This window comes from Somniosus microcephalus, chromosome 5 (genome assembly GCF_052327205.1).
Source record: "Somniosus microcephalus isolate GS21.2 chromosome 5, FLI_Smic_1.0, whole genome shotgun sequence".
In the NCBI taxonomy this organism is placed as follows: domain Eukaryota; kingdom Metazoa; phylum Chordata; class Chondrichthyes; order Squaliformes; family Somniosidae; genus Somniosus; species Somniosus microcephalus.
The window spans coordinates 295,473,915-295,501,259 of record NC_140991.1 but is presented as its reverse complement, the minus strand read 5'-3'; the positions used below and the strand labels follow the sequence as shown (position 1 = coordinate 295,501,259).

General features: G+C 46.2%; 1 protein-coding gene across 2 annotated transcripts in view; it reads right to left on the bottom strand.

The window, feature by feature from the left end:
* Nucleotides 1-3,144: 3,144 nt before the first annotated feature.
* Nucleotides 3,145-27,345, bottom strand: part of LOC147117817 (leukocyte elastase inhibitor-like) — a 45,963-nt gene continuing 21,762 nt past the window's right edge. For both annotated transcript variants that reach the window (XM_085989157.1, XM_085989158.1), the window contains exons 5-7: nt 15,368-15,510; nt 13,415-13,582; nt 3,145-5,099 (exon numbers count right to left, since the gene is read on the bottom strand). In XM_085989157.1, coding sequence (XP_085845283.1) covers nt 4,686-5,099; nt 13,415-13,582; nt 15,368-15,510 — 725 coding nt within the window. In that variant the 3' untranslated portion in view covers nt 3,145-4,685. The remainder of the gene's footprint in view (nt 5,100-13,414; nt 13,583-15,367; nt 15,511-27,345) is intronic.

Genomic DNA, 27,345 nt, shown 5'->3' with positions numbered 1-27,345 from the left:
CACAGACTCTAGCACATCTGAACACATGACTTCTACAAATGTCATTGCATTTACCTTTTAAAGGTTGGGTCCCCTGTACTTGAGTATATTTGCTCCTGGTTACACGCCAGGAGCTGTTGTGCGAGAAGTTCCAAAAACCAGGAGGCCACCCATGAGCAGGTGGTGAGGGGAAAGCGAGGAAGGGGAGAACGGGAAACAAAGGGCGGGGGTGAGGAAGAAAGGAAACTGGGGGTGGGGAAGAGGGGGGAAACCGAGTGCGAGGAAGAGAGGGGAAACCGAGGGCGGGGGGGAGAGGGAAACCGAGGGGGGGGGGAGAGGAAACCGAGGGCGGGGGGAGGAGAGGGGAAACCGAGGGCAGGGAGGAGAGGGGAAACCGAGGGGGGGGGGAGAGGGGAAACCGAGGGCGGGGGGGGAGGGGGAAACCGAGGGCGGGGAAGAGAGGGGAAACCGAGGGGGGGAGGGGGAAACCGAGGGCGGGGGGGAGAGGGGGAAACCAAGGGTGGTGGGGTGTGGGGAAACCAAGGGGGGGCGGGGAAACCGAGGGCGGGGGGGGGGAGGAGGGGGAAGCCGAGTGGGGTGGGGGGGGGGGAGGGGAAACCGAGGGGGGGGGGGGGGAGGAGGAAACCGAGGGCGGGGGGGAGGGGAAACCGAGGGCGGGGGGAGGGGGAAACTGAGGGCGGGGAGGAGAGGGGAAACCGAGGGCGGGGGGGGTGGGGGAAACCGAGGGCGGGGGGGAGGGGGAAACCGAGGGCGGGGAGGAGAGGGGAAACCGAGGGCGGGGGGGGGTGGGGGAAACCGAGGGCGGGGGGGGGCGGAGGGGAAACCGATGGCGGGGAGGAGAGGGGAAACTGAGGGTGGGGGGGGTGGCGGGTGGGGGAAACCGAGGGCGTGGGGGAGAGGGGAAACCGAGGGCGGGGGGGGGAGGAGAGGGGGGAAACCAAGGGTGGTGGGGAGGTGGTAGAGAGGAAACGTATTGAAATGCGAGAGATAATTGAGGTAATCCTAGTCCTATCAGTCTAATGTCAGTTGTGGGGAAGTTGCTAGAATCTGTTATTGGGGTAGAGTGACTGATCATTTGGACAAATATGAGCTGATCAGAGAGAGCCAGCATGGATTTCTAAAGGTTAAGTCATGTCTAAAGAACCTAGTTGAACTTTTTGGAGGAAGTAACTAATGTGGTCGATAAGGGAGTGCCTATGGATGTTATTTATATGGACTTCCAGAAGGCATTCGATAAGGTTCCACATTTAATAAAAATAAGAGTGTATGGAGTTGGCGGCAACTTATTGACATGGGTAGGGAATTGGTTGCGGAGGTAGGAGACAGAGAGTAGGGATAATGGGTATATACTCAAATTGGCAGGATGTCACTAGTGGTGCCCCCAGGGATCTGTACTGGGGCTACAGCTTTTCACTATATTTACAAATGACTGGGATGAAGGAATAGAGAGCCGTATATCTAAGTTTGGTGATGACACTAGTTAGGTCGTACAATAAATAGCGTAGATGGGAGTAGAAAGTTGCAAAGGGACAATGATAGATTAAGTGAGTGCACAACACTGTGGCAGATCGAGTTCAATGTGGAAAAGTGTGAGGTCGTCCACTTTGGACCCAAGAAAGACAGATCAGAGTATTTGCTAAATGGCGAGAAGCTAGACGCTGTGGCTCAGCAGAGAGATTTAAAAGTTCACGTACAGTAATCACTGAAAGATCGTGGACAGGTACGAAAAATAATTAAAATGTTAATGGAATGTTGACCTTTACCTCAAGAGCGCTGGATACAAAGGGGTAGAAGTTATGTTACAGTTATGTACAGAGCTCTGCTTTGACCTAATCTGGAGCACTGCACTCAGTTCTGGGCACTGCACTTCAGGAAGTACATCTTGGTCTTGGAGTGGTTACAGCACAGGTTCACCGAATGATATTTCGGCTAAATGGTTAAATTAGGAGGACAGTTTGCATGGACTAGACTTGTACCTTGACTATAGAAGGTTTAGGGTGATCTAATTGAAGTGTTTAAGATGATTAAAGGATTTAAAGGGTCGATAGAGAGAAGCTATTTCCTCTGATGGGAGAGACCACAAGGGGGCATAGCCTTAAAATTAGAGCTCGGCCGTTCAGGGATGGTGTCAGAGAGCACTTCTTCACACAAAGGGTAGTGGAAATATGGCACTCTCCCCCCGAAAAACTGTTGAGATTAGGTCAATTGAAAACTTCACAACTGAGATTGATAGATTTTTGTTAGGCAAGGGTATTAACGGTTACGGGACCAATGCGGGTAGATGGAGTTAAGATACAGATCAGCCATGATCTAATTGAATGGTGGGACAGGCTCGAGGGACTGAATCGCCTACTCCTGTTCCCATGTTCGTATATGTATTCTGATGAAATTAATCTGCCTTTGTGTTTTAGATTCTGATTGACTCACTACCATGAGTTTTCAATCTGTAGCACCAATCTTAGGCCTGAAATTGGTAAATCTAAACAACTATTTATTTCCAGTATTTTCTATTTTTAATCCAAAAAAAAATCAAAGCGCCTTTGAAATTTAAAATGGGATTGAGTATACATTGCAAATAGTTTTATAGAAAGAACTTTCATTTATATAGTGCCTTTCACGACCACCCGACGTCTCAAAGCACTTTACAGCCAATGAAGTACTATTTGAAGTGGAGTCACTGTTGTAATGTGGGAAACCCGGCAGCCAATTTGCACACAGCAAGGTCCCACAAACAGCAATGTGACAATGACCAGATAATCTGTTTTTGTTATGTTGGTTGAGGGATAAAGATTGGCCAGGACACCAGTGATAACTCCCCTGCTCTTCTTCGAAATAGTGCCATGGGATCTTTTACGTCCACCTGAGAGAGTAGACGGGGCCTCAGTTTAATGTCCGATTCGAAAGACGGCACCTCCGACAGTGCAGCACTCCCTCAGCACTGCACTGGAGTGTCAGCCTAGCTTTATCTGCTCAAGTCTCTGGAGGGGACTGTGAACCCACAACCTTCTGACTCAGAGGCGAGGGTGCTGCCCACTGAGCCACAACTGACACAGTATACAAAATAAGGAAGAAGATTTAAATCTTTTAAATCAGAAAGCGATCAATGTATTCTTAAAGATTCCAAAACAAGAAATTACTGAATCATATTTTGTATTCATTTAATAATTTTTTTTGATACAGAAGATTTAACAAGTAAAATACATTCATCTAACATATCTTTAATCACCATTAAAATTTTTCATTTGCATTTAAAGATCCAGTATTTCCAGTTTTTATTCCCCCCCAAAAAAGCTCATTTGAAACTTAAAACTCAAAAGCAAGAATGTTGATATACATTGCAAATAGAGCAGGTAACCTTTGAACAAAAACAAAAAAAAGAAATAAATCTTTTATTTCCAACCCTTTGCCCCACCTTTGCTATTTTGTTTTAGGACAGAGGACTGGCAAATTTGGATTTGCTAAAAAAAAAACTTGCAGTGTAAAACTCAGCATTTAAGCTCTTTGTAATTGTCATTACAGAAAAAACCCCACTAAAACCCCCAATATGTAGAGCATAAAGTCAGGTATGAAGGGAGGTCCTAAGTGCCAAGCTATGCAGTACATTTTACATGGATGGTTTATCAATAATAATCTGGAGTTACGGTAACTGACCAGTGAGTTACTGAAACACACAGTTAGTACAAATGCAATTGCATTTTGTTGTTAATTTATTGACGGTTTTCATTAATCTGTAATTAGTACACGAACTGGTAAAGAAGAAATTGGGTTGGGGCGCTAAAGTCGCCTGAGCGCAGGTTTTAGCGCAGCGATCGGAGTGATACCGATCGCCAGAAATTCAGTTTCAGTGCCCCTCGAGGGACACGGGGCGAGGCTCGAGGCGCTCCACGTCCCTCTTAGGGCGCTGAAACTGATTATCGCAGCGCAACGTGCCGCAGCGCCACATGCTGCGGCACGGCACGCTGCGGTACTGCAGGCCTTCCTCCCACTGTTAAGGGGGAGGTGCCTGCAACAGCGCGATCCCCGATCGCGAGTGCCGGCAAATGAGCCCGGCACCAAGGAGAAGTGCCGGGCTCTCGGGAAACAGCCAGCAATGCTGTGGGGGGGGGGGGGGGGGGCGGCGTTAGGAGGCCGGGGACGGAGGTGCTGGCAGGCAGCCGCCAAAAAAGCGGCCGCCCTGCACCTCCACCTTAACTTGCGCCGCTGCCGGAACAGTAAGGCCCCGTGAACCGGGCGTGGGTAGCGAGCGGCGCAACTGTGGCGTTCGCTACCAAATATCGCGAACGGGGCACGAATGGGGCGCTGCGCACACCGATGACGTCATTGGTGGCGGTGCAGCGCAAATGCCTAACGCCACCATTAGCGCCCCTACTGAATATCGCCGGAGACGCAGCCAGTGGCGCTGCAGCCACTGACTGCCTCTTTAGGCGCTAACAGGTGGCGCTACTCACCCAATTTCTCCCCCTAAGTGTTAAAGCTATCCTTAAAGATTCCCAAACAATAATCACTGAACCCTATTTTGTATTCATTTTACAGTAATTGATATTTTTTATTTGAAAAATGTTTTTTGTGCTAAGGGACATTTAAAAAGTAAAATATGTTTATTGAACAGATCTTTAATTCACCATGAAGATTATTTCAGCATTTTGCTTTCAAGCTTTGTCATGCAGTGTTACTTAGTCTGGTGCTCAGGGAGAAGAGTATCTACCAAAGAACAGAATGCTATTTGTTTTGTTGTGCCTAATGAAAAAGAGGAAGGGATGATCAGCAGTGAAGATCTCCTTGTGCTGCGGGAACCAGCTTAAACCGTACACGATCGCCACCGCTGTAGCAGCTGCTGCTTCAGTTCCTTCCTCATTCACCTCCACAAAAGACTTGTGAATAACTTTGGACACGTATAAGTCACGAGCTTCAGACATTCCAGATAGATCTGCCCTCGAACCATCAAAAAGATCTTGCATGCCTAAACTGGACAGAGGCGAGTTGAGCTCATAGTCATCTTCCAGTTTAAATTTGGGCAGACGAACATGAACAGCCATTTCTCGCATACGGTTTTGAAGTGTCCATTCTTGCAGCTTTTCTAATGTAAGTACCTGCTCCAGCTGATAGACAAAAAATAAAAAACATCAGTTAGAGACCAAAACAAGAAAACCTCAGTTACAAAGAACAGGGCCAGAGTGATCTCCTGGACTAGTTTTGATTGCATGGGAAGATCAGAGAGGAATTTCCTAAATTTTCCCCCCAGATTGGCATGGGGTTTTTAATCTGTTTTTTTGCCTCGCCATGGAGATCAGGTGATTTTTGAGTGGGATGGAGAGCAACGTTCCCTGTAATTTATTTTTGGGTGCTCGCAACTTTAACATGCTGCGCGGCCCATTCACATTTCCGCTTGATTTTTCCATTTAAAAAACGGTGAGCGGCCTGCGCGGGACCTCCAGACTGCTGCGCGGCAGCCAGGCTTAACAGGACCTTTAGTGGAGAGTGTATATATTGTGAGACACAAGGTATCACAATTGTGTGGGACCAGCTGGGTGGACCAGAGGGCCTTTTCCTGTCTGTCATTGTTCATATAATATTAAACCATAAATGGTGTTGGGAGCTGGAAGTAAATACAACATGTCACATTTCTTCACCTTGCCTCAGAAATGCTGAAAAGTTGTGTCCCTGAATGGGAAGCCAGCCATCTTGTGCTTTATTTTTTTCCCCTCGCCACTTTTTTCACTCTCTTCTCCTGAAGGTGTTAATCCTATGGCAATGCTTCCACGAGTGCTGGTTTCCCATTGGCAATATAACCATTATTCACATGTAAGCCTGTACAGCAAGCTCAGACAAACTGACTGGAAAGCATCTCAGCCAAGTCCGATTCGGTCATTGAATGATATCCACACGTGTGCTTTGAGGAACTGGAATTTTTTGAGGATGTAACTGGTAGTATAGATAAGGGAGAACCAGTGGATGTGGTATATTTGGACTTTCAGAAGGCTTTCGATAAGGTCCCCCATAAGAGATTAGCGTGTAAAGTTAAGGCACATGGGATTGGGGGCAAGGTACTGACTTGGATAGAGAACTGGTTGGCAGACAGAAAGCAAAGAGTTGGAATAAACGGGTCTTTTTCCGAGTGGCAGGCAGTGACTAGTGGGGTACCGCAGGGATCGGTCCTAGGACCCCAGCTATTCACAATATATATTAATGATCTAGACGAGGGAACTAGATGTAATATCTCCAAGTTTGCAGATGACACAAAGCTGGGTGGGTGTGTGTGCTGTGAGGAGGATGCCGAGAAACTCCAGTATGATTTGGACAGGTTGGGTGATTGGGCAGATGCATGGCAGATGCAGTATAATGTGGATAAATGCGGATGTTCCCGATGGCGGGGTGTCCAGAACCAGGGGTCACAGTCTAAGGATAAGGGGTAAGCCATTTAGGACTGAAATGAGGAGGAATTTCTTCACCCAGAGAGTGGTGAACCTGTGGAATTCTCTACCACAGAAGGCAGTTGAGGCCAATTCATTAAATATATTCAAGAAGGAGTTGGATATATTTTTTAAGGCTAAAGGGATCAAGGGATATGGGGAGAAAGCAGGGACAGGGCACTGAATTTGGATGATCAGCCATAATCGCATTGAATAGCGGAGCAGGCTCGAGGGGCCAAATGGCCTACTCCTGCTCCTATCTTCTGTTTTTTCTGTTTCTATGAGGAGGGTGCGCTGGATAGCAATCACAGGTAGGATTCCTGCCTGATTTTCCTCTCCTAGGCCAGGGTTGAGTTATCATTACACAGAAAGGCATTTTAAAACGAATAGAGCATTATATGGTGACGGGGTGGCGGTGAATTCTAGCGTCCTTTTTGGACCTTGGTTGCAATTAGCACACGCAGCAGAGATTAGTCCTGGTCTGTATGGTACAACTACTCAATGAATGAACTTGCTGAGCCATTGAAGCATTCGTTGTGGTGAACTTCTAAAAAAATAGAAATACATTTATTCTAAATATAAAGGTGAATCTGGCAGATAAAGAGAATAAAATCAGTGCAAACTTTATACTGGAGTACACCTTTCAGGTATGAATTTCAGCTGTAGAAATAAAATCCAGCGTGAATTACAAATGATCTCGGTCATTAGCTCCTCAATCCATGTGCGTTTTTTTCTGCCAAAGTGCCCAGTTTTAGAAACCAGAGCACATCTGAGCTGCCACAGATTATACCAATAAATTTTGTGATCACAGGCAGTTTAAAATATCGGACTGTGGATAAAGAGGAATCCCAACTGCTCTGGGTCACAGCCTCACCTAGTTTGCCATTTTGGCAGGCTGGGGCCGTAAAGTGGTGATGTTTGTTCACAAATGGGCCAACAAACGAGTGGGGATGTCCCAGTAAATGTCTGTGGACACCTGTGGTTTGGTAGGCACCCTTACAGCATCATGCTGTGAAACAGATCTCTGTAACCAATGGTTGCTGCCAATAAATCATTCAGCAACTCGAAAGGTCATCGACCTGAAACGTTAACTCTGTTTCTCTTTTCACAGATGCTGCCTGACCTGCTGAGTATCTCCAGCATTTTCTGTTTCTATAAATACTCTCATTACCAAGAATATCTTAGAACTGTTGAAAATTCAAGAGCAGTCAAGCAGCTTCAAGCTTCAAGCAGTTCCTGCATTGATGTGTGAAATCTCTCACTCCACATAATGCATGTCAACACTATGGGCTAGAAATTCAGTGGCTTAGCGCCTTCCTTTAGAGCCTCCGAGGGGCAATAACGGGGCGCTATGGATTTTCTGGCGGGATTCGGCGATGTTACCGCCGCCCGCGAAATTCACCTGGCGGTTTGCGGCGGTGGTAACCCATAGCGCCACGCTCTCCTGCGCCCGGAGGTCGTGATGTCATAATAACTAGGAGCAGGAGTCGGCCATTTGGCCCCTCGAACCTGCTCCGCCATTCAATAAGATCATGGCTGATCTTCTACCTCAACTCCACTTTCTTGCACTATCCCCATATCCCTTGATTCCCTTAATATCCAAAAATCTATCACAGAATCACAGAAGAATCACAGAAGAATCACAGAAACCCCACAGTGCAGATAGAGGCCATTTCGTCCCATCGAGCCTGCACCGACACATATCCCACCCGATCCCCGTAACCCCTACACCAACACATATCCCACCCTATCCCCGTAACCCCACGTATTTAATCCCCCTAACACTAAGGGTCAATTTTATCATAGCCAATCAACCTAACCTGCACATCTTTGGACTGTGGGAGGAAACCGGAGCACCCGGAGGAAACCCACGCAAACACGGGGAGAATGTGCAAACTCCACACAGACAGTCACCCGAGGCCGGATTCGAACCTGGGTCCCTGGCGCTGTGAGGCAACAGTGCTAACCACTATGCCACCGTGCTGCCTTGATCTCTGTCTTGAATATACTCAATGACTGAGCCTCCACAGCCCTCTGGGGTAGAGAATTCCAAAGATTCGCCACCCTCTGAGTGAAGAAATTTCTCCTCATCTCAGCCCTAAATGGCCGACCCCTTATCCTGAGACTGTAACCCCTGGTTCTAGACTCCCCATCCAGGAGAAACACCCTCCCGGTCAAGCCCTGTAAGAATTTTGTATGTTTCAATGAGATCACCTCTCATTCTTCTAAATTCTAGAGAATATAGGCCTAGTCTACTCAATCTGTCCTCATAGGACAATCCCCCCATCCCAGGAACCAGTCTGGTGAACCTTCGTTGCACTCCCTCTATGGCAAGTATATCCTTCCTTTGGTAAAGAGACCAAAACTGCACACAATACACCAGGTGTGGTCTCACCAGGGTCCTATATAATTGCAGCAAGATGTCTTTACTCTTATAATCAAATCCTCTTATAATAAAGGCCAACATACTATTTGCTTTCCTAATTGCTTGCTGTATCTGCATGTTAACTTTCAGTGATTCTTGTACAAGGACACCCAGGTCCCTCTGAACACCATTTCCCAATCTCTCTCCATTTACAAAATACTCTGCTTTTCTATTTTTCCTACCAAAGTGGATAACTTCACATTTCTCCACATTGTATTCCATTTGCCATGTTGTTGCCCACTCACCCAGTTACCCCCAATCCCATGAGCCCTAATTTTGTTTCATAACCTCTTGTGTGGCACCTTATCGAATGCCTTCTGAAAATCCAAATATACCACATCCACTGGTTCCCCCTTATCTATTCTGCTAGTTACAACTTCAAAAAACTCCAACAGATTTCTCAAACACTATATCCCTTTCATAAATCCATGTTGACTCTGCCCAATCCTATTATTATTTTCTAAGTGCCCTGTTACCACATCGTTAATAATAGATTCCAGCATTTTCCCTACTACTGATGTCAGGCCAACTGGTCTGTAGTCCCCCATTTTCTCTCCCCCTCCTTTCTTAAATAGTGGGGTTACATTTGTTACCTTCCAATCCATGGGAACCATTATAGAATCTATGGAATTCTGGAAAATGACAACCAATGCATCCACTATCTCTACAGCCACCTCTTTCAAAACCCATCAGGTCCAGGGGATTTATCGGCTTTCAGTCCCATTAATTTCTCCAGTACTATTTTTTTTACTAATACTAATTTCTTTCAGTTCCTCATTCTCGCTAGAGCCTTGGTTCTCCATTCAAAGAGCTGTCAAACGCTGATATTTCATCTGTCAAAAGCTCTTGACAGACGGAATGTCAATCTGTGATGTCACCTGTTGCCGGGTGGCCCTTAATTGGCCTGCTGAGCCCGCTGGGCAGGCTCAACAAGGTCAATCAAGGGAAAATTGAATGGGTTGGCCACAACTCGATGGAGGCAGGACTACAACCCCAAAAGTTGTAGTCCCACCTCCTACACGCCTCCAGTATCAAAATCCAGCCCAAAGTATTGTTTAATTTCTCTGCTATTTCCTTATTCCCCATTATAATTTCTCCTGTCTCAGCCTGTAAGGGACCCACATTTACTTTTGCTAATCTTTTCCTTTTTACATACCTATAGCTGCTTTTACAGTCTGTTTTTATGTCTCTCGCTAGTTTACTCTCATATTCTATTTTCCCTTTCTTTATCAATTTCTTGGTCCTGCTTTGCTGAATTCTAAAATCCTCCCAATCCTCAGGCTTACTACTCTTTTTGGCAACATTATAAGCCTTTGCCTTTGATTGAATACTATCTTTAACTTATCTTTGTTAGCCACGGTTGGACTGTAAAGGAATAGTCATATTTCAGAAAGATACACCATCCTATGAACAGAATTCTGATTTGATTAAAACATGACAAACTGGGGTTAAAAATCTAAAAACCTCAATGACACAAGCTGTAAACAGAAATACAGGCTTCTGAGATAGGATGAAGTGTTAACACAAAGCTGTAAACACCATACAAGCTTTTGAAATGGGAATTGTTTGTTAATACTAAAACAATGGCCCTACTGAAGAAGCAAAGAGTTGCTTCCAGAATGTCTGCAGTTTGTGAGAAACACAATACATTACCCAGTTTAAAGTGTTATAAACTGACACTTAGAACAGAAACTCAGAACATTAAAGGAACATGTGCCTTTGTAAAAGTAATATCAAATGAAAGACAGGAGGCATAATTCTTAATACAACCAATTGAAGTAGCAAAGAAATGCATAGAACACCCTAGTTGAAGTGTTTTTGATTTACATATTGTAAAAGGTACAAACAGAAGACTTTGTAAATATGACTTCAGTAGATGCACCAAGCAATCACATTGTGTTTGTGTTGAAAATGGAAGAGTTAGGAGACATGACGTCTGCTTATAACCAGCTAAAGTGATTTAGAAATTGAATTGAAGTCCCTTCGTAAGAATGGCATCAAATAGATACATCTGTCATAACCATTTTTTATGATAAAATTTGAACACCTAAAGGTAGAGACAGGATTCTGCAAGTTAACAGCTGAACTGACAGTAAGATTGGAAAGAAGTCAACAGAAAGAATGACTAAAGATAATTAGCTTACATCAGTAGAAAACCTCAAAGGATATACCACTGAGAATGGGTATAAAATGTGGAACTTTCAGATAGGAAGTCAGAAGTCACTGGAAGGGGCAAGCGATTCTCAACTTCAGAGGCAGGCTCTGTAAGTTTTTAACTCTGAGTCTCGGGGATCAAAAGTTACTCTTATTTGATTTTGGTGGATATCCTGGATTAGAAATAAGACTTAGAACTGTAAAAATGTAACGAAGTTAAGATTTGAGAATATGAATCTCTGAGAAGAAGAAATGTAAGCTATTTGTATTTTGAACTGTTAAAGTTGCGATTGAATCACCAGCTATTAGTTGCAAGTCAGTTCTTTAATAAATCTATATATTTTTAGAATTCTCTCACATAGTATTTCTATATCAAACTCGCAAACTCAATCTCTGTACACTCTTTTGTGGGGAGTTGCAGAATTCTGGGGGTGGGGGGTTTCTGGACCCTCATAATATCCGGAAGGTTATATCTAGTTAAACTTATTAAAAGTGCTATCTGGAGGACCGTAACATCTTCAAGTTATTCCTTTCCTTTAGAGAGAGATAGCCTGGACCTTTAGACATAATTAAGAGTCTTATAGAATTCAGCTATCTCTAACTTTAGTTGAAGGTGAATGTCTGGGGAATACACCTGATCCGGGGTAGCCCAAAAAGGGCTAGGACTAGTAATTATCCCTTCAGGACCACTTTTCCGTGGGGTTTTTGTGCCTTAAAGGAATGTATATTTGTTGTAAATTATGTATTAATTTTTTTAATGCTAGCCATTGCTTGTCTACTGTCATACCTTTTAATGTAGTTTCCCAATCTACCTTAGCCAACTTTCCCCTCATACCCTAGTTTCAGATTTAACTAAATCACTGTCAAACTCCATTTAAAATCATATGGTCACTCTTCCCTAAAGGCTCCTTTACTACAGGGTTATTAATTAACCCTTTCTCGTTGCACAGTACTAGATCTAAAATAGCCTGTTCCTTAGTTGGTTCCTCAACATACTGATCTAGAAAACTATCTTGCATACATTCCATGAATTCATCCTCCATACTATTACTGCAAATTTGGTTTGCCCAGTCTATATGTAGATTAAAATCCCCGATGATTACTGTATTATCCTTGTTACATGCGCCTATAATTTCCTGATTTATACGCTGCCCGACATTACAACTACTGTTTGGGGGCCTATAAACAACTCCCACCAATGTTTATTCAGCCGTGCATCGCCCCGGACTCGAAATTCATTTCAGCCCCCTGCAGCTTCGCCGTGTGAAAACACCAACAGCTGCAGGAGGCATTGATCGGGAGGCCGGGCACTTTGGGGGCAATACTTAAAGGCGAGGTGGCCAAGGTAGGTGAAAAAAAATCTGAAATCCTCTTTTTTTTCTTCTTTCTTCGCCAGCCATCGACCGGCCCGGCACTCTGCTGCAGTGCATCAGGCTGGATCGCGGCTGCCTTCGGGAACCAGGTAAGTTTCCCTCTTCCGGAGCCTGCAGCGATGGCCCTTCCCTTTAAGGGAGGGAAGGAGCTTTCCAACGCGGCGGCACGGCATGGCCCAGTATGCAGCGCTGCACACCTACCGCCCTGCCTGCTGCCTGTCGCGCTCCAGGAATTAAGTGGGGTGCTTGATTTAGTGCTTGATCCACTTCCTTCCTGGAGCGCAAAACCAAATTTTTAAAAAGTTGAGAAACATTAGCGCTTGACGCTAATTTTCTCAACTTTTAAAAGTTAGCGCCCCAAACGGGGGGGGGGGGGGGCAGGTCAGGAACTCGGTGGGGGGGGGGCATTAGGAAGTAGGGGAGGGGAGGTCAGGAACATGTTGCAGGGGAGAGGGGCGGATGGGGGGAGCACGGTGAGAACAGTGGGGAGCTGGGTGGGAGATGATTCAGGTCCAAAGGAGGCGGGGGTGGGAGGGGATGAGAGCAAGAATGTGATCCAGATGGGAAGATAGATCTTGTTCTCCCGCCCTGTGGTAGGCCTGGATCATGTTCTTCCACCCCCACCTCCTTTACACCTGCACCACATTCTCCCTCTCCCCCCCCCCCACCTGACTGCAGCGGTTCAAGAAGGCAGCTCACTACCACCCTCTCAAAGGCAACTAGGGTTGGATAATAAATAAATGAGTTTAAAAAAGAGAGCATATTCTGTGTTGGTCCTACAGCATGCATAACATTACATTTATGTGTTATTTTCCAGACTCGACTGTTCCAATGTTCTCCTGGCCAGCCTCCCAGCTTCCACCCTCAATTGACTTGAGCTCATCCAAAACCCTGCTGCACGTATCTTAACACACAGCAAGTCCCATTCATCCTTCACCCCACAAACTGCTGGGTGTGTCTTGTCCTCCAATCAGAAATTTGGTCTCGTCCTCCAAGGGGACCAACCAGAACTTCGGTATTACAAATAGTTACAGCCTAAAAAGATACGATACCTTTTTGAGACCTGTGGAATCATCCATGATGTCATCTGGCAACAAGATGATCATACTTAATTCTTTATCAACGTATGGAAGCTCAAGAACTTTGATTTTAACTTCAGGAACGTGACGGATATGGAACTTCGCCTTTTGGTACATCATTTTCACTGGCTTGCTTTCATTCTATAAACAGTAAGATTCATTGAATAGTTTATATTACAAAAAAATTATATGCAAAGAAAACACTGAAGGAGACAGTTACAGGAATTATTTAAAAGCAAAACAAGTCACAAGTTAAAAGTATAGGTAAAAACACAGATGATGCTGTAATCTGCAAAATAGACACATTGTTGTATCTGTGCATTATGTTTTAGTGCACTAGTTCTAAAGAGACCAGCATAATTGCCCAAAGTTTGACCAGAGCACTCACTGCTATATCAATATAAGTAGTAAGGATGCTCTACAATCAATTTTACTCCTTACTGTACATATGCTTTTGAGGGGCGCGCACAGGGTGTACTCTTCTGAAAGATACAACTAAGTATAGTCCCTAGATCATTTAGTCACTAAGTCATGTTACTAATTTACATCTCTGGACTGATCAAAAATACATTGTCAGCTTAGAATAAAACAAAACACTCTGTGGGAGAAGGCCCACTTGTAGTTCAGAAAACTTTTGGTTCTAAAATGTGGTCACCTTTATTCTGGTACCCTGGCAGTAGGTCACTTAAAATCAATGATTATATTTAAAAAAACAAGTTCTGTTCTTCTAAATTCCCTGAAGATCTTATCTTTTTCTTAGGCAGTTCCTCGGAACCGAAGATGACTTGCTTCCACATTAAAAATATGAGTTCTCAGGTGACTGACGAGTCCAATGCGGGACCTACAGTGTCGGTCACAGGTGGGGCAGACAGTGGTTCAAGTGTTCTCCTTCCACTGTTTGTGCTTGGCTTCCGCTTGCTCCCGGCGCTTGGCTTCCGCTTGCTCCCGGCGAAGAGACTCGAGGTGTTCAGCGCCTTCCCGGATGCTTCTCCTCCACTTTGTACGGTCTTGGGCCAAGGATTCCCAGGTGTCGGTGGGGATGTTGCACTTTTTCAAGGAGGCTTTGAAGGTGTCCTTGAAGCGTTTCCTCTGTCCACCTGGGGCTATCTTGCCGTGTCAGAGCTCAGAGTAGAGCGCTTGTTTTGGGAGTCTCGTATAGGGCATGCGGACGATGTGACCCGTCCATCGGAGCTGATCAAGCGTGGTCAAAGCTTCGATGCTGGGGATGTTGGCCTGAGCGAAAACACAGACGTTGGTGCGCCTATCCTGCCAATGGATTGCAGGATCTTGCGGAGGCAGCGTTGGTGGTACCTCTCCAGTGCTTTGAGGTGCCTGCTGTACATGGTCCATGTTTCTGAAGCATACAGGAGGGCGGGTATCAGTACTGCTCTGTAGACCATGAGCTTAGTGCCGGGTTTGAGGTCCTGGTCTTCAAACACTCTCTTCTTCAGGCGACCGAAAGCTGCACTGGCACACTGAAGGCGGTGTTGGACTTCGTCATCGATGTCTGCCCTTGTTAACAGTAGGCTCCCGAGGTATGGAAAGTGAATACAATAGCGGATAGGTATGGATAGAATTTTGTTATCTGGACACATTGCCCTTGTGGATTGACAAGTCTCACGGGTTGTAATACACAATGTTATCCGACTGTCTTTGTTTTAGACTTTCACCAAACTCATATCTCACACTGATAGAAATGCCATATTGCTCCCAAAACCTTCAAAACAAATTGGCTTTGTTAATTTTGTTTCCAATTTAGCTCCTTTGCTGTTGATCCAAGTTCAGTAACATTTCCAAATGTCTTCATTTAATATTACTATTCAAATAATCAGGACCATAACTTGAATGTTTTCTTATGGGGGGGGGGGGGGAAGAATTAAAAAGACAAAATAACTTGGTTCAGTACTGATACTTTGCTTAGAATACCTTATTCAGTCTGAATGGCATCTCCTCTGTGCATTGTTCATCAAACTTCGCAGCCCAGCTTCCTTTGAAGTAGATGGCATTCACCAACACGAGTCTGGTATCGCTGCCAACCAAACCTTGAGCCAGCAGGTTTTGGATCTTACCTGAATGGAAATAGATTCAGGATATTGGTATAGTACACAACAGTAGCAAAAAAACTAGGAAAGGTTTAACCTTCAGTAATTTATATTCTAAATTTAAACGTCAGAAGGAGAGACAGAACATCAACACACTGGGGTGTATGCTCCAATTTCCCAAATAGGTTAATATCCATGTTAAATTAATACAGTTGGGGATTAGTTTGTATCAAAACATTACTAAAAAAAAGTGTAGTGCCAGAGCACTGGCAGATAGCTAACGTAATACCTATATTTAAGAAGTGAGATAGAACATGTCCTCGGAACTATAGACCAGTCATCTTAACATCTGCGGTAGGAAAAATAATGGAATCTCTACTAAAGGAAAAAATAGAACATCTAGAAACCAAAAATAAAATAATGAATAGTCAGCATGGATTTCAAAAGGGAAAGTCTTGCTTGACCAATCTCATTCAATTCTTTGAAGAATTTAGTAACAGAGAGAGTAGACAAGGGTAATGTAGTATATGTAATTTATCTAGATTTCCAAAAGGTACCTTTGATAAGGTACCACATAATGGCCCAGAAATTCGGGTCGGGAGCTTCCCGCGGGTGCAAGCCCCCGACCTGCACTTAACTTGCGCGCCGGCCGTCGAGCCCCTGTGAAATTCCGATCCTGGGCCTGCTCCAGCTGCCGGCGCGCAGTGCTTGCGTATCCCAGGGGCGCAGTTAGTTCGATGCGTCCCCTGGGATCACGATAAAAAGACCAGTGCTTGTGCGAGCAAGCACTGAGTGCGAGTCAGCAGAGAGTGCTGTGAGTTTGGGTAAGTGTGAGAGTTCTTTAATTGTTATTTCTCTTTAAATCATTCTTGATAAGATTACTTAAGCAGTTTAAGTAAAGGCGAAAAGTTAAATATTTGGGATTCTGTTGGTTTAAGAAGAGTAAAACAAGGTTACACTGCAGTAGGAGTAAATTGGCACAGCAGGCAGTGGAAACCAGTTTTCTAACCAATCAGCAGGGGTTACTCATTTGGCTGTAAACAAACAAACAGTATAAAAAGACCAGTGCTTGTGCGAGCAAGCACTGTGTGTGAGTCAGCAGAGAGTGCTGTGAGTTTGGGTAAGTGTGAGTTAGGGTAAGTGGGGTGTTTGGTGCTCTTTTCAAACTTTAACTCTGTGGGTTGTAGTTAATAAGGCCTTTCTGGTGCAGAGTGACTGTTGGTAAACCATTTAACTGGTGTAATTAGAGGGACTGATTTAATTTAAATCCAATTCATTAAAGGGGATACTAGCATCTAAAATCGGGCAGAGGGTGTCCATAACTAACAATAAAATTTTTAATTCATTAATGGAGCAGGTGATGTGTTACTGTTGCGAGATGTGGGGGCCGGTGGACCCCATTGAGGCTCACAGTGATTACGTCTGTGACAAGTGTCTGCTGCTACAGGAACTCCAGCTCCGTGTTGATGAGCTGGAGTCTGAGCTTCAGACACTGCGACACATCAGGGAGGGGGAGAAGTACCTGGACTCTGTGTATCTGGAGGTGGTCACACCTATGAAGTTAATTAATTCAGATGTAGCCCATGGTCAGGGACAGGACGGTGTGACTACGAGTGAGGCAGGTACGGGGATCCAGGAGGTAGAGCTGGAGGAGCTGCAGCCCCTGCTCTTGTCCAACAGGTTCGAGATTCTTACTCCCTGTGGGGACAGGAGCAGGGACTGCAGGGAGGATGAGCAACCTGGCCACAGCACCGTGGAACGGGGGGCCATTCAAGAGGGGGGAGTAAATAGAAATGTTGTAGTGGTAGGGGATAGTATTATTAGGGGGCTAGATAGAGTTTTCTGCAGCCGAGAGCGAGAGTCCTGAAGGCTGTGTTGCCTTCCCGGTGCCAGGGTTAAGGACATCTCCTCTGGGCTGGAAAGAAACTTGCAGTGGGAGGGGGTGGATCCAGTTGTCGTGGTCCATGTTGGTACAAACGACGTAGATAGGACTAGGAAGCCGGTTCTGTTAAAGGAGTATGAGCAGCTAGGGGTCAAATTAAAAAACAGAACCTCAAGGATAATAATCTCTGGATTATTACCTGAGCCACGAGCGAATTTGGCTAGGACAAATAAAACTAGAGAGTTAAATGCGTGGCTCAAAGACTGGTGTGGGAGAAATGGGTTTTGCTTCCTGGGACACTGGCACCAGTACTGGGGCAGGAGGGAGCTGTTCCGTTGGGACGGGCTTCACTTGGCCAGTGCTGGGACTAGAGTCCTGGCGGATCATATAACTAGGGCTGTAGAGAGGGCTTTAAACTAACTAGTGGGGGGGGGGGGGGGGAGGTTCCTCGAGAGCAAATAATAAAAATGACAACAGAGAAGGTCATAGACTTAGGTAGCAGTGGGGAAATTAAAAACCAGAGCGTGTCAGGAAGGGGCAGAAGGTATGGAGTAAAAGGTAAAGTAATAAAAAGGGCAAAAGCAGGAACTAAGTGTCACAAAACATATTTGAAAGTTCTCTATCTGAATGCACGTAGCATTCGTAACAAAATAGACGAGTTAATGGCACAAATAACTACATATGGGTATGATCTTGTGGCCATTACAGAAACATGGCTGCAGGGTGACAATGCCTGGGAATTAAACATGCCAGGTTATTTAACAATCAGGAAGGACAGGCAGGAAGTAAGGGGTGGTGGGGTGGCTATGTTAATAAAGGAAGGAATCACTGTAATACAGAGAAATGATATTGGGTCAAAAGATCAGGATAATGAAACAGTTTGGGTGGAGATAAGGAATAATAAGGGGAAAAAAACACTAGTGGGCGTAGTCTATAGGCCTCCGAACAGTTGCAACTGTTGGACGGAGTATCAATCAGGAAATAGTTGAGGCTTGTAATAAGGGAACATCTATAATTATGGGGGATTTTAACTATCATATTATTTGGACAAATCAAATTAGGCAGGGCTGCCTTGAGGATGAGCTCATTGAGTGCATTAGGGATGGGTTTCTTGAGCAGTATGTAACTGAACCGACCAGGGGGCAAGCAATCTTAGATCTGGTCCTGTGTAACGAGACAGGATTAATTAAAAATGTCCTAGTAAAGGATCCCCTTGGAATGAGTGACCATAACATGGTTGAATTCCATATTCAATTAGAGGGTGAGAAGGTTGGATCTCAAACAAGCGTGCTAAGCTTGAATAAAGGAGACTATGAAGGTATGAGAGCGGAATTGAGTAGAGTGGATTGGGAAAATAGATTAAAGGGTAAGACGATAAATGATCAGTGGTGTACATTTAAGGAGTTATTTTACAACTTCCAAAAAAAATATATTCCACTGAGAAGAAAAGGGTGTAAAAGAAAAGACAGCCATCCATGGCTAAGTAAAGAAATTAAGGATAGTATTCGACTAAAAACAAGGGCATATAAGGTAGCCAAATCTAGTGGGAGGATAGAGGATTGGGAAAACTTTAAAAGACAGCAAAAAATAACAAAAAGATTGATTAAGAAAGGGAAGATAGATTATGAAAGTAAATTAGCAAAAAATATAAAAACAGATAGTAAGAGTTTTTATAGTTATATAAAAAGAAAAAAGGGTGGCTAAAGTAAATGTTGGTCCCTTAGAGGATGAGACCGGGAAATTAATGGTGGGAAATATGGAGATGGCAAAAACACTGAATGAATATTTTGTATCAGTCTTTACAGTAGAAGACACTAAGAATATCCCAACACTGGACAAACAGGGGGGCTATGGGGGGGGGGGGGGGGAGGAGCTAAACACGATCAAAATCACTAAGGAAGTGGTACTCGGTAAAATAATGGGACTCAAGGCGGATAAATCACCTGGACCTGATGGCTTACATCCTAGGGTCTTGAGGGAAGTGGCGGTAGGGATTGTGGATGCATTAGTAATAATTTTCCAAAACTCCCTGGACTCGGCAAAGGTCCCGGCAGACTGGAAAACTGCTAATGTAACACCCTTATTTAAAAAAGGGCAGTAGACAGAAGGCTGGAAACTATAGACCGGTTAGCCTAACATCTGTGGTAGGTAAAATTTTGGAGTCCATTATTAAGGAGACAGTAACAGGACATTTGGATAATCATAATTTAATAGGACAAAGTCAGCATGGTTTTATGAAGGGGAAGTCATGTTTGACAAATTTGCTGGAGTTCTTTGAGGAAGTAACATATAGGGTGGATAAAGGGGAACCAGTGGACGTAGTGTATTTAGACTTCCAAAAGGCATTTGACAAGGTGCCACGCAAAAGATTATTGCTTAAGATAAAAAATCATGGGATTAGGGGTAATATTCTGGCATGGATAGAGGATTGGCTATCTAACAGAAGGCAGAGAGTTGGGATAAATGGTTCATTCTCAGACTGGCAATCAGTAACTAGTGGTGTTCCGCAGGGGTCAGTGCTGGGTCCCCAACTCTTTACAATCTATATTAACGATTTGGAGGAGGGGACCGAGTGTAACATCTCAAAGTTTGCAGATGATACTAAGATGGCAGGGAAAGTAGTGAGTGAGGAGGACATAAAAAACCTGCAAAGGGACATAGACAGGCTAAGTAAGTGGGCAGAGATTTGGCAGATGGAATACAATACTGGAAAGTGTGAGGTTATGCACTTTGGCAGGAAAAATCATAGAGCAAGTTATTATCTTAATGGCAAGAAACTGGAAAGTACTGAAGTACAAAGGGATCTGGGGGTCCTGGTGCACGAAACTCAAAAGGTTAGTATGCAGGTGCAGCAAGTGATTAAGAAGGCCAATGGAATGTTGGCTTTCATTGCTAGGGGGATAGAGTATAAAAATAGGGAGGTATTGCTTCAGTTGTACAAGGTATTGGTGAGACCGCACCTGGAATATTGCATACAGTTTTGGTGTCCATACTTAAGAAGACATACTTGCTCTCGAGTCAGTACAAAAAAGTTCACTCGGTTAATCCCGGGGATGAGGGGATGGACATATGAGGAGAGGTTGAGTAGATTGGGACTCTACTCATTGGAGTTCAGAAGAATGAGAGGCGATCTTATTGAAACATATAAGATTGTGAAGGGGTTGGATCGGGTGGATGCGGGGAGGATGTTCCCGATGATGGGTGAAACTAGAACTAGGGGGCATAGTCTTAGAATAAGGGGCTGCTCTTTCAAAACTGAGATGAGGAGGAACTACTTCACTCAGAGGGTGGTAGGTCCATGGAATATGCTGCCCCAAAAAGCTGTAGAAGCTACATCATTACATAAATTTAAAACAGAAATAGACAGTTTCCTAGAAGTAAAGGGAATTAAGGGTTACAGGGAGCGGGCAGGAATTTGGACATGAGTCTAGGTTCGGATCGGACATGGCCCTGTGGGTAGCGGAGCGGGCCCAGGGGCCGTGTAGCCTGATCCCGCTCCTATTTCGTGTGTCTAATTCTGTTAGATTCAGGAGATGGTTGTGTGATAATAGATTGGCGGTTAGGATCAGATCAGCCATGATCTTATTGAATGGCGGAGCAGGCTCGAGGGGCCGATTGGCCTACTCCTGCTCCTATTTCTTATGTTCTTATGTGGGCCCTGGGGAGCCAATCAGAGCAGGGAATGCTCCATTCATAAGTCTGACAGGAAGACCTGTCAAAACTTAGAAATACTACGGGCCCCATAACATCACTAAATCTTCAAATAAATTTTTTAAAAATCACATTTTTAAAATAAACTATAAATTACATGAAATAACTATTTTAAACAATAATTTAAATTTTTGAAAAAATTAATTTTATTTTCTAACGGGGCTAAAAATAAACTTACCCTTCTTTAAAGTATTTAAAAATAATAAACCGGTGGAAAAAATGTTTTAATTTTAATTAATTCACCACTTACCTTGTAAAAAGCAGGCCTTACGCCTGCTTTTTATATGTCTAACTTCTGGAGACTTACCCTCCCGGGAAAACCTGTAAAAAAAACAAAGTTCGATGCGCACGCGCAGCCTCTCCCGCGCACGCATTTGACCTCTGAACCCCTGCTTTCAAGGGAACGGAAGTGCCAGTTTCCCACGCATGCGCAGTGCATGCAGAAAACCGGCACTTCCATTGGGCTTACGGGTGAGTACCCCGTGCGTACTCACCCGTGGAGACCTGAATTTCTGGGCCAATAGACTAATGAATAAGGTCAGAGAATGCGGAGTCAGGGGACAAGTAGCAGAATGGATAGCTTTTGGGCTTCAAGACAGAAAACAGAGAGTAGGGGTAAAGGGTGCCGATTCACAGTGGCAGAAGGTGGGTAGTGGTGTTCCACAAGGATCAGTGCTGGGACCAATGTTGTTCACAATTTATATTAACGATTTAGACTTTGGAATCAAAAAACACAATTTCTAAATTTGCGGATGACACCAAATTGGGGGGGATAGTCAATACAGAGGAGGACTGCAACAAATTACAAGAAGACATTAATAAACTTGTCGAATGGGCATATAATTGGCAAATGAATTTCAACAGATAAATGTGAGGTATTACATTTTGGCAAGAAAAATAAGAAGGTCACATATTACTTGGAAAATCAGAATCTAAATGAGGTAGAAGAGCAAAGGGAGCTTGGAGTACAAATACACAAATCACTAAAAATAGCGACACAGGTTAACAAGGCCATAAAAAAGGAAACCAACCACTAGGGTTTATTTCTAGAGGGATAGAATTGAAAAGTAGTGAAGTTATGCTAAACTTGTATTGAACCTTGGTTAGACTATACTTGGAGTACTGTGCACAATACAAGTCGCCATATTATGAAAAAGATATAGAGGCACTGGAGAGGGTGCAAAAAGGAATTACAATGATGATACCAGAAATGCGAGAGTATACCTATCCGGAGAGGATGAACAGGCTGGGTCTCTTTTCTCTTGAAAGAAGGGTGACCTAATAGAGGTCTTTAAAATTATGAAAGGTTTTGATAGAGTAGATACAGAGAATGTTTCCATTTGTGGGGAAGGACAAAACTAGAGGCCATCAATATAAGATAGTCACCAAGAAATCAAATAGGGAATTCAGAAGAAACTTTTTTACCCAGAGAGTGGTGAGAATGTGGATCTCACTACCAGAGGGAGTGGTTGAGGCAAATAGTATAGATGCCTTTAAGGGGAGGCTCGATAAGCATAGGAGGGAGAAGGGAATAGAGGGTTATGCTGATAGAGTTAGATGAAGAAAGACGGGAGGAGGCTCGAGTGGAGCATAAACACCGGTATGGAATGGTTGGGCTGAATGACCCGTTTCTGCACTGTATATCCTGCACTGTATATCCTATGTAAATTGGAAAATAATACACCCAATGATGCGCTATCAATAACTCAAAAGACTGAGATTAAGCGAGTAATTAACAGGCTTTTATTAACAAGAGAATGAAGGTGTGCCTCGAGTGGTCGACCGGTCCAGAATACAGAGGGACTGTGGAGCAGTCACCTTTATACCTGGACTCGTGGGAGGAGTCAGCCGAGACATGTACAGGCATGTACACAGTGGAATACAAACAGTGGTTTACCACATTCACCCCTTGTTTAAAAATGAGTCCGGCGGGGTGAAGTGTATTAAAAGTTTGTGTATTGGAGTCTCTCCGGAGGTCTTGTCTGCCGCTGTGATCGACGTGGCGACGGCAGGGGTAGTGAAGCTTCCGGCGTCGAGTCCCGCGTAGGCTGGGGCACTGGTGTGTAGTCCTCATAGGTGTCGAGCGGGTCGCAGGGCCCAGGCCCGCCGTCTGCTGGGGCTGGATATCGGGTCGTGGGGGGGGGGGGTGGGGGGGTGGTAGTGGGTAACTGCGGCCCCCGAGGGTGCGAGGTCTTGTATGGAGACTGTGTCCTCCCGCCCGTCCGGGTACGCAATGTAAGCATACTGGGGGTTGGCATGGAGGAGGTCGACCCTCTTGACCAGGGGGTCCGTTTTATGGGTCCTCACGTGTCTTCTCAGTAGGACCGGCCCTGGGGACGTCAGCCATGGCGGAAGCGATGTCCCCGATGTGGACTTCCTTGGGAAGACAAACATTTTCTCATGAGGGGTGGCGTTAGTGGCAGTGCAGAGCAGTGACCGAATAGAGTGGAGCGCATCGGGGAGCACATCCTGCCAGCGGGAGGTCGGAAGGCCCCTAGACTTTAAGGCTAGCAGGGCGGCCTTCCAAACTGTCGCATTCTCTCGCTCCCCCGGGGGTTGTAACTGGTGGTCCTGCTTGTGGCAATACCCCTAGCGAGCAGGTACTGACGGAGTTCATCGCTTATAAACGATGAGCCCCGGTCGCTATGGATATAGCTGGGGAAACCGAACAGGGTGAAGAGGTCGTTCAGACATTTAATGACCGTGGCACTGGTCATGTCCGGGCAGGGGATGGCGAACGGGAAACGGGAGTACTCATCAATAATGTTGAGGAAGTACACATTGCGGTCGGAGGAGGGGAGAGGCCCTTTAAAATCAACGCTCAGGCGCTCGAAGGGGCGAGTGGCTTTTATCAGGTGAGCCCTGTCTGGTCTATAAAAGTGCGGTTTACACTCAGCGCAGACTTGGCAGTTCCTGGTCATGGTCCTGACCTCCTCAATAGAGTAAGGCAGGTTGCGGGCCTTGATGAAGTGGAAGAACCTGGTGACCCCCGGGTGGCAGAGGTCATTGTGGAGGGCCCGCAGTCTATCGATCTGCGCGCTGGCGCAGGTGCCACGCGATAGAGCATCCGGGGGTTCATTGAGCTTCCCGGGCCGGTACAAGATCTCGTAATTGTAGGTGGAAAGTTCGATTCGCCACCTCAAGATCTTGTCATTTTTGATTTTGCCCCTCTGCTTGTTGTTAAACATAAACGCAACTGAACGCTGGTCAGTGAGCAGGGTAAATCGTTTTCCGGCCAGGTAGTGCCTCCAATGACGCACAGCCTCCACAATAGCCTGGGCCTCCTTCTCAACAGCGAAGTGTCTGGTCTCCGGGCCCTGGCGGGTTCGTGAAAAGGACACGGGTCTCCCCGCCTGATTGAGGGTAGCGGCCAGGGCAAAGTCGGACGCGTCGCTTTCCACCTGGAAGGGGATGGATTCGTCCACTGCGTGCATGGTGGCTTTGGCAATGTCTTCCTTGATACGGTGGAAGGCTAAGCAGGCCTCTGCCGTCACGGGAAAAGAGGTGGACTTGATCAGCGGACAGGCCTTGTCCGCATAGTAGGGGACCCACTGGGCGTAATAAGAGAAAAACCCTAGGCACCTCTTCAGGGCCTTGAGGCAGTGGGAGTTCCATAAGGGGACGCATCCGGTCGGGGTCGGGGTCGGGACCAATGACTCCGTGTTCCACAACACAGCCAAGGATGGCGAGGCGGGTTGTGCGGAATATGCACTTCTCCTTGTTATACGTCAGGTTGAGGAGTTTGGCTGTGCAGAGGAATTTTTCGAGGTTTGCGTCATGGTCCTGCAAGTCATGGCCGCAGATGGTCACATTGTCCAGATATGGGAAGGTGGCCTGCAACGCATTTTGATCGACCATCCGGTCCATCTCCCTTTGGAGGACGGAGACCCCATTGGTGACGCCAAAGGGAACCCTAAGGAAGTGATAGAGGCGGCCGTTTGCCTCAAAGGCAGTATACTGGCGGTCCTCAGGGCGGATAGGGAGCTGGTGGTACGCTGATTTCAGGTCAATGGTCGAGAAGACGCAGTACTGCGCGATCTGGTTGACCATATCAGCTATACGGGGGAGTGGGTAAGCGTCCAGCAGGGTGTAGCGATTTATTGTCTGGCTGTAGTCGATGACCAGGCGCTGCTTCTCGCCGGTCTTAACGACCACAACCTGGGCTCGCCAGGGGCTGGTGCTGCCCTCAATAATCCCCTCCTTCAGGAGCCGCTCCACTTCGGTTTTAATGAAAACCCTGTCCCCGGCACTGTATCGCCTGCTCTTTGTGGCGATGGGCTTACAGTCGGAGGTGAGGTTAGCAAACAGTGGGGGGGGGGGTGACTCTGAGTGTGGAGAGGTTGCACCTGGTGCGCGGCGGGCAATTTGGAAGCTGCTGGCTGCGGACTGTGAGTGGGGGGGAGGGGTCCACCGTACGCCATCGTAACACTTTTAAGGTGGCACTGAAAATCTAACCCCAGTAGAACGGCAGCGCAGAGGTGGGGCAGGACCAGAAGTAGCCGCCAATGTCCGCCGACTGGGACTCAGAGGCCATAGAAATCCGCTGGTGCGCAGGCAGGACTGGGAGAGAGCAACGCCGCACCGTGTCGGGGTGGATGAAGCTCTCCGTGCTCCCAGAGTCAAAAAGGCAGATTGTTTCGTGACCATTTACCTTAATGTCCATTGTGGACCGGGCCAGCTGGTGCGGTCTCGCTTGGTCCAGCATAACGGAGGCCAGCGTAGGGGTCGGTGTGTCGCTGCGGGTAGCAGATGAGGCGGTGTTGGGGGCCTGCTGCGTCCCGGCTGTCATCCAAGATGGCGGCGTCCATGATCCCATGTGGCTGGAGGCGTCCAAAATGGCTGCTGTTCCGGTGGTTCGCACATGGCTGGGGAGGCCCAAGATGGCGGCCCGCACGGCCCACACGCGGCGCTGCTGGGGTTCGGGGTGGCTTTGGCCCTGCAGACGCTGGCGTAGTGTCCTTTCTTCCCGCAGCCCGAGCAGATCGCATTTTTCGCCGGGCAGCGCGCTCTGGGGTGTTTGGCCTGGCCACAGAAGTAGCATTTCTGGCCTTGGGGCACTGCTGTCTGGCCTTGGGACACTGCTGCGGTAGTTGGGCCGTTGCTGGGGTGTGACGGCGCTATGAGACGGTCCTACCGTGTCCCAGGCTGTCGTTCCCTGCGGCGTCCACGGTGCAGAGGAGTAGGCGTCCATGCCCCGGTAGGCTGCGTCCAATGATAGTGCGAGTTCCGAGGCCTTGTTGAGATCGAGGTCACTCTGCTCCAACAGTCGCTGTCGGGTGTAATTGGACCTGTGGACCGCTACAAAAGCGTCCCGGATAAGTTCCTCTGTGTACACGGCGGCCTTTACATCCTTACAACCACAGGCCCGGCCAAGCACAGACAGTGCCTGAAGGTATTCCTCGGTCGATTCCCCAGGTTGTTGTTTACGACTCCCCAGGAGGTGCCTAGCGTACACCTCGTTCACTGGGCGCGTGTACTGGTCCTTGAGGAGCTTGATAGCATCCGCGTACGAGGTCGCGTCCTAGATGACCGAGTACACTCGGTGGTTCACTTTGGAGGTCAGGACATCCAGTTTGTCCTCGTCCGATTTGACCGTTTCAGCGGAGGCGATCAGAAATTTTTCGAAACACCTAAGCCAGTGAGTAAACTTGGTGGATGAGTCCGCCTCCCGATGATCTAAGTCCAGGCATGCTGGTGTGAGGATCTTCTCCATTATAAAAATCTTGTTAATAAAATTGATGCACTATCAATAACTCAAAAGACTGAGATTAAGCGAGTAATTAACAGGCTTTTATTAACAAGAGAATGAAGGTGTGCCTCGAGTGGTCGACCGGTCCAGAATACAGAGGGACTGTGGAGCAGTCACCTTTATACCTGGACTCGTGGGAGGAGTCAGCCGAGACATGTACAGGCATGTACACAGTGGAATACAAACAGTGGTTTACCACACCCAATTATTCTTAAAATTCACTTTTTTAAAGTTCTAACGAATCAATATACAAAAGCTCGGCAATCTCCAAGTGATGTCTTATTACCAGGTACCAACAACAGGACTGGCCAGATGGACTGCAGGGGTCTTTTCCTGTCCTCCATATCCTTGTGGTTCTTATAATACCATTTACTGCTAATCTTTCAGTAGTTACAAACAAAACCACTGAAGTGTTTTTGAGCAGTGATTACACTTGATCTTCAAGGTCCTGGTCAACAATGAAATGTACCCAAAAACATGGTGTCACATAGGGTTCATTTGTAGAATTAATGATTATGAA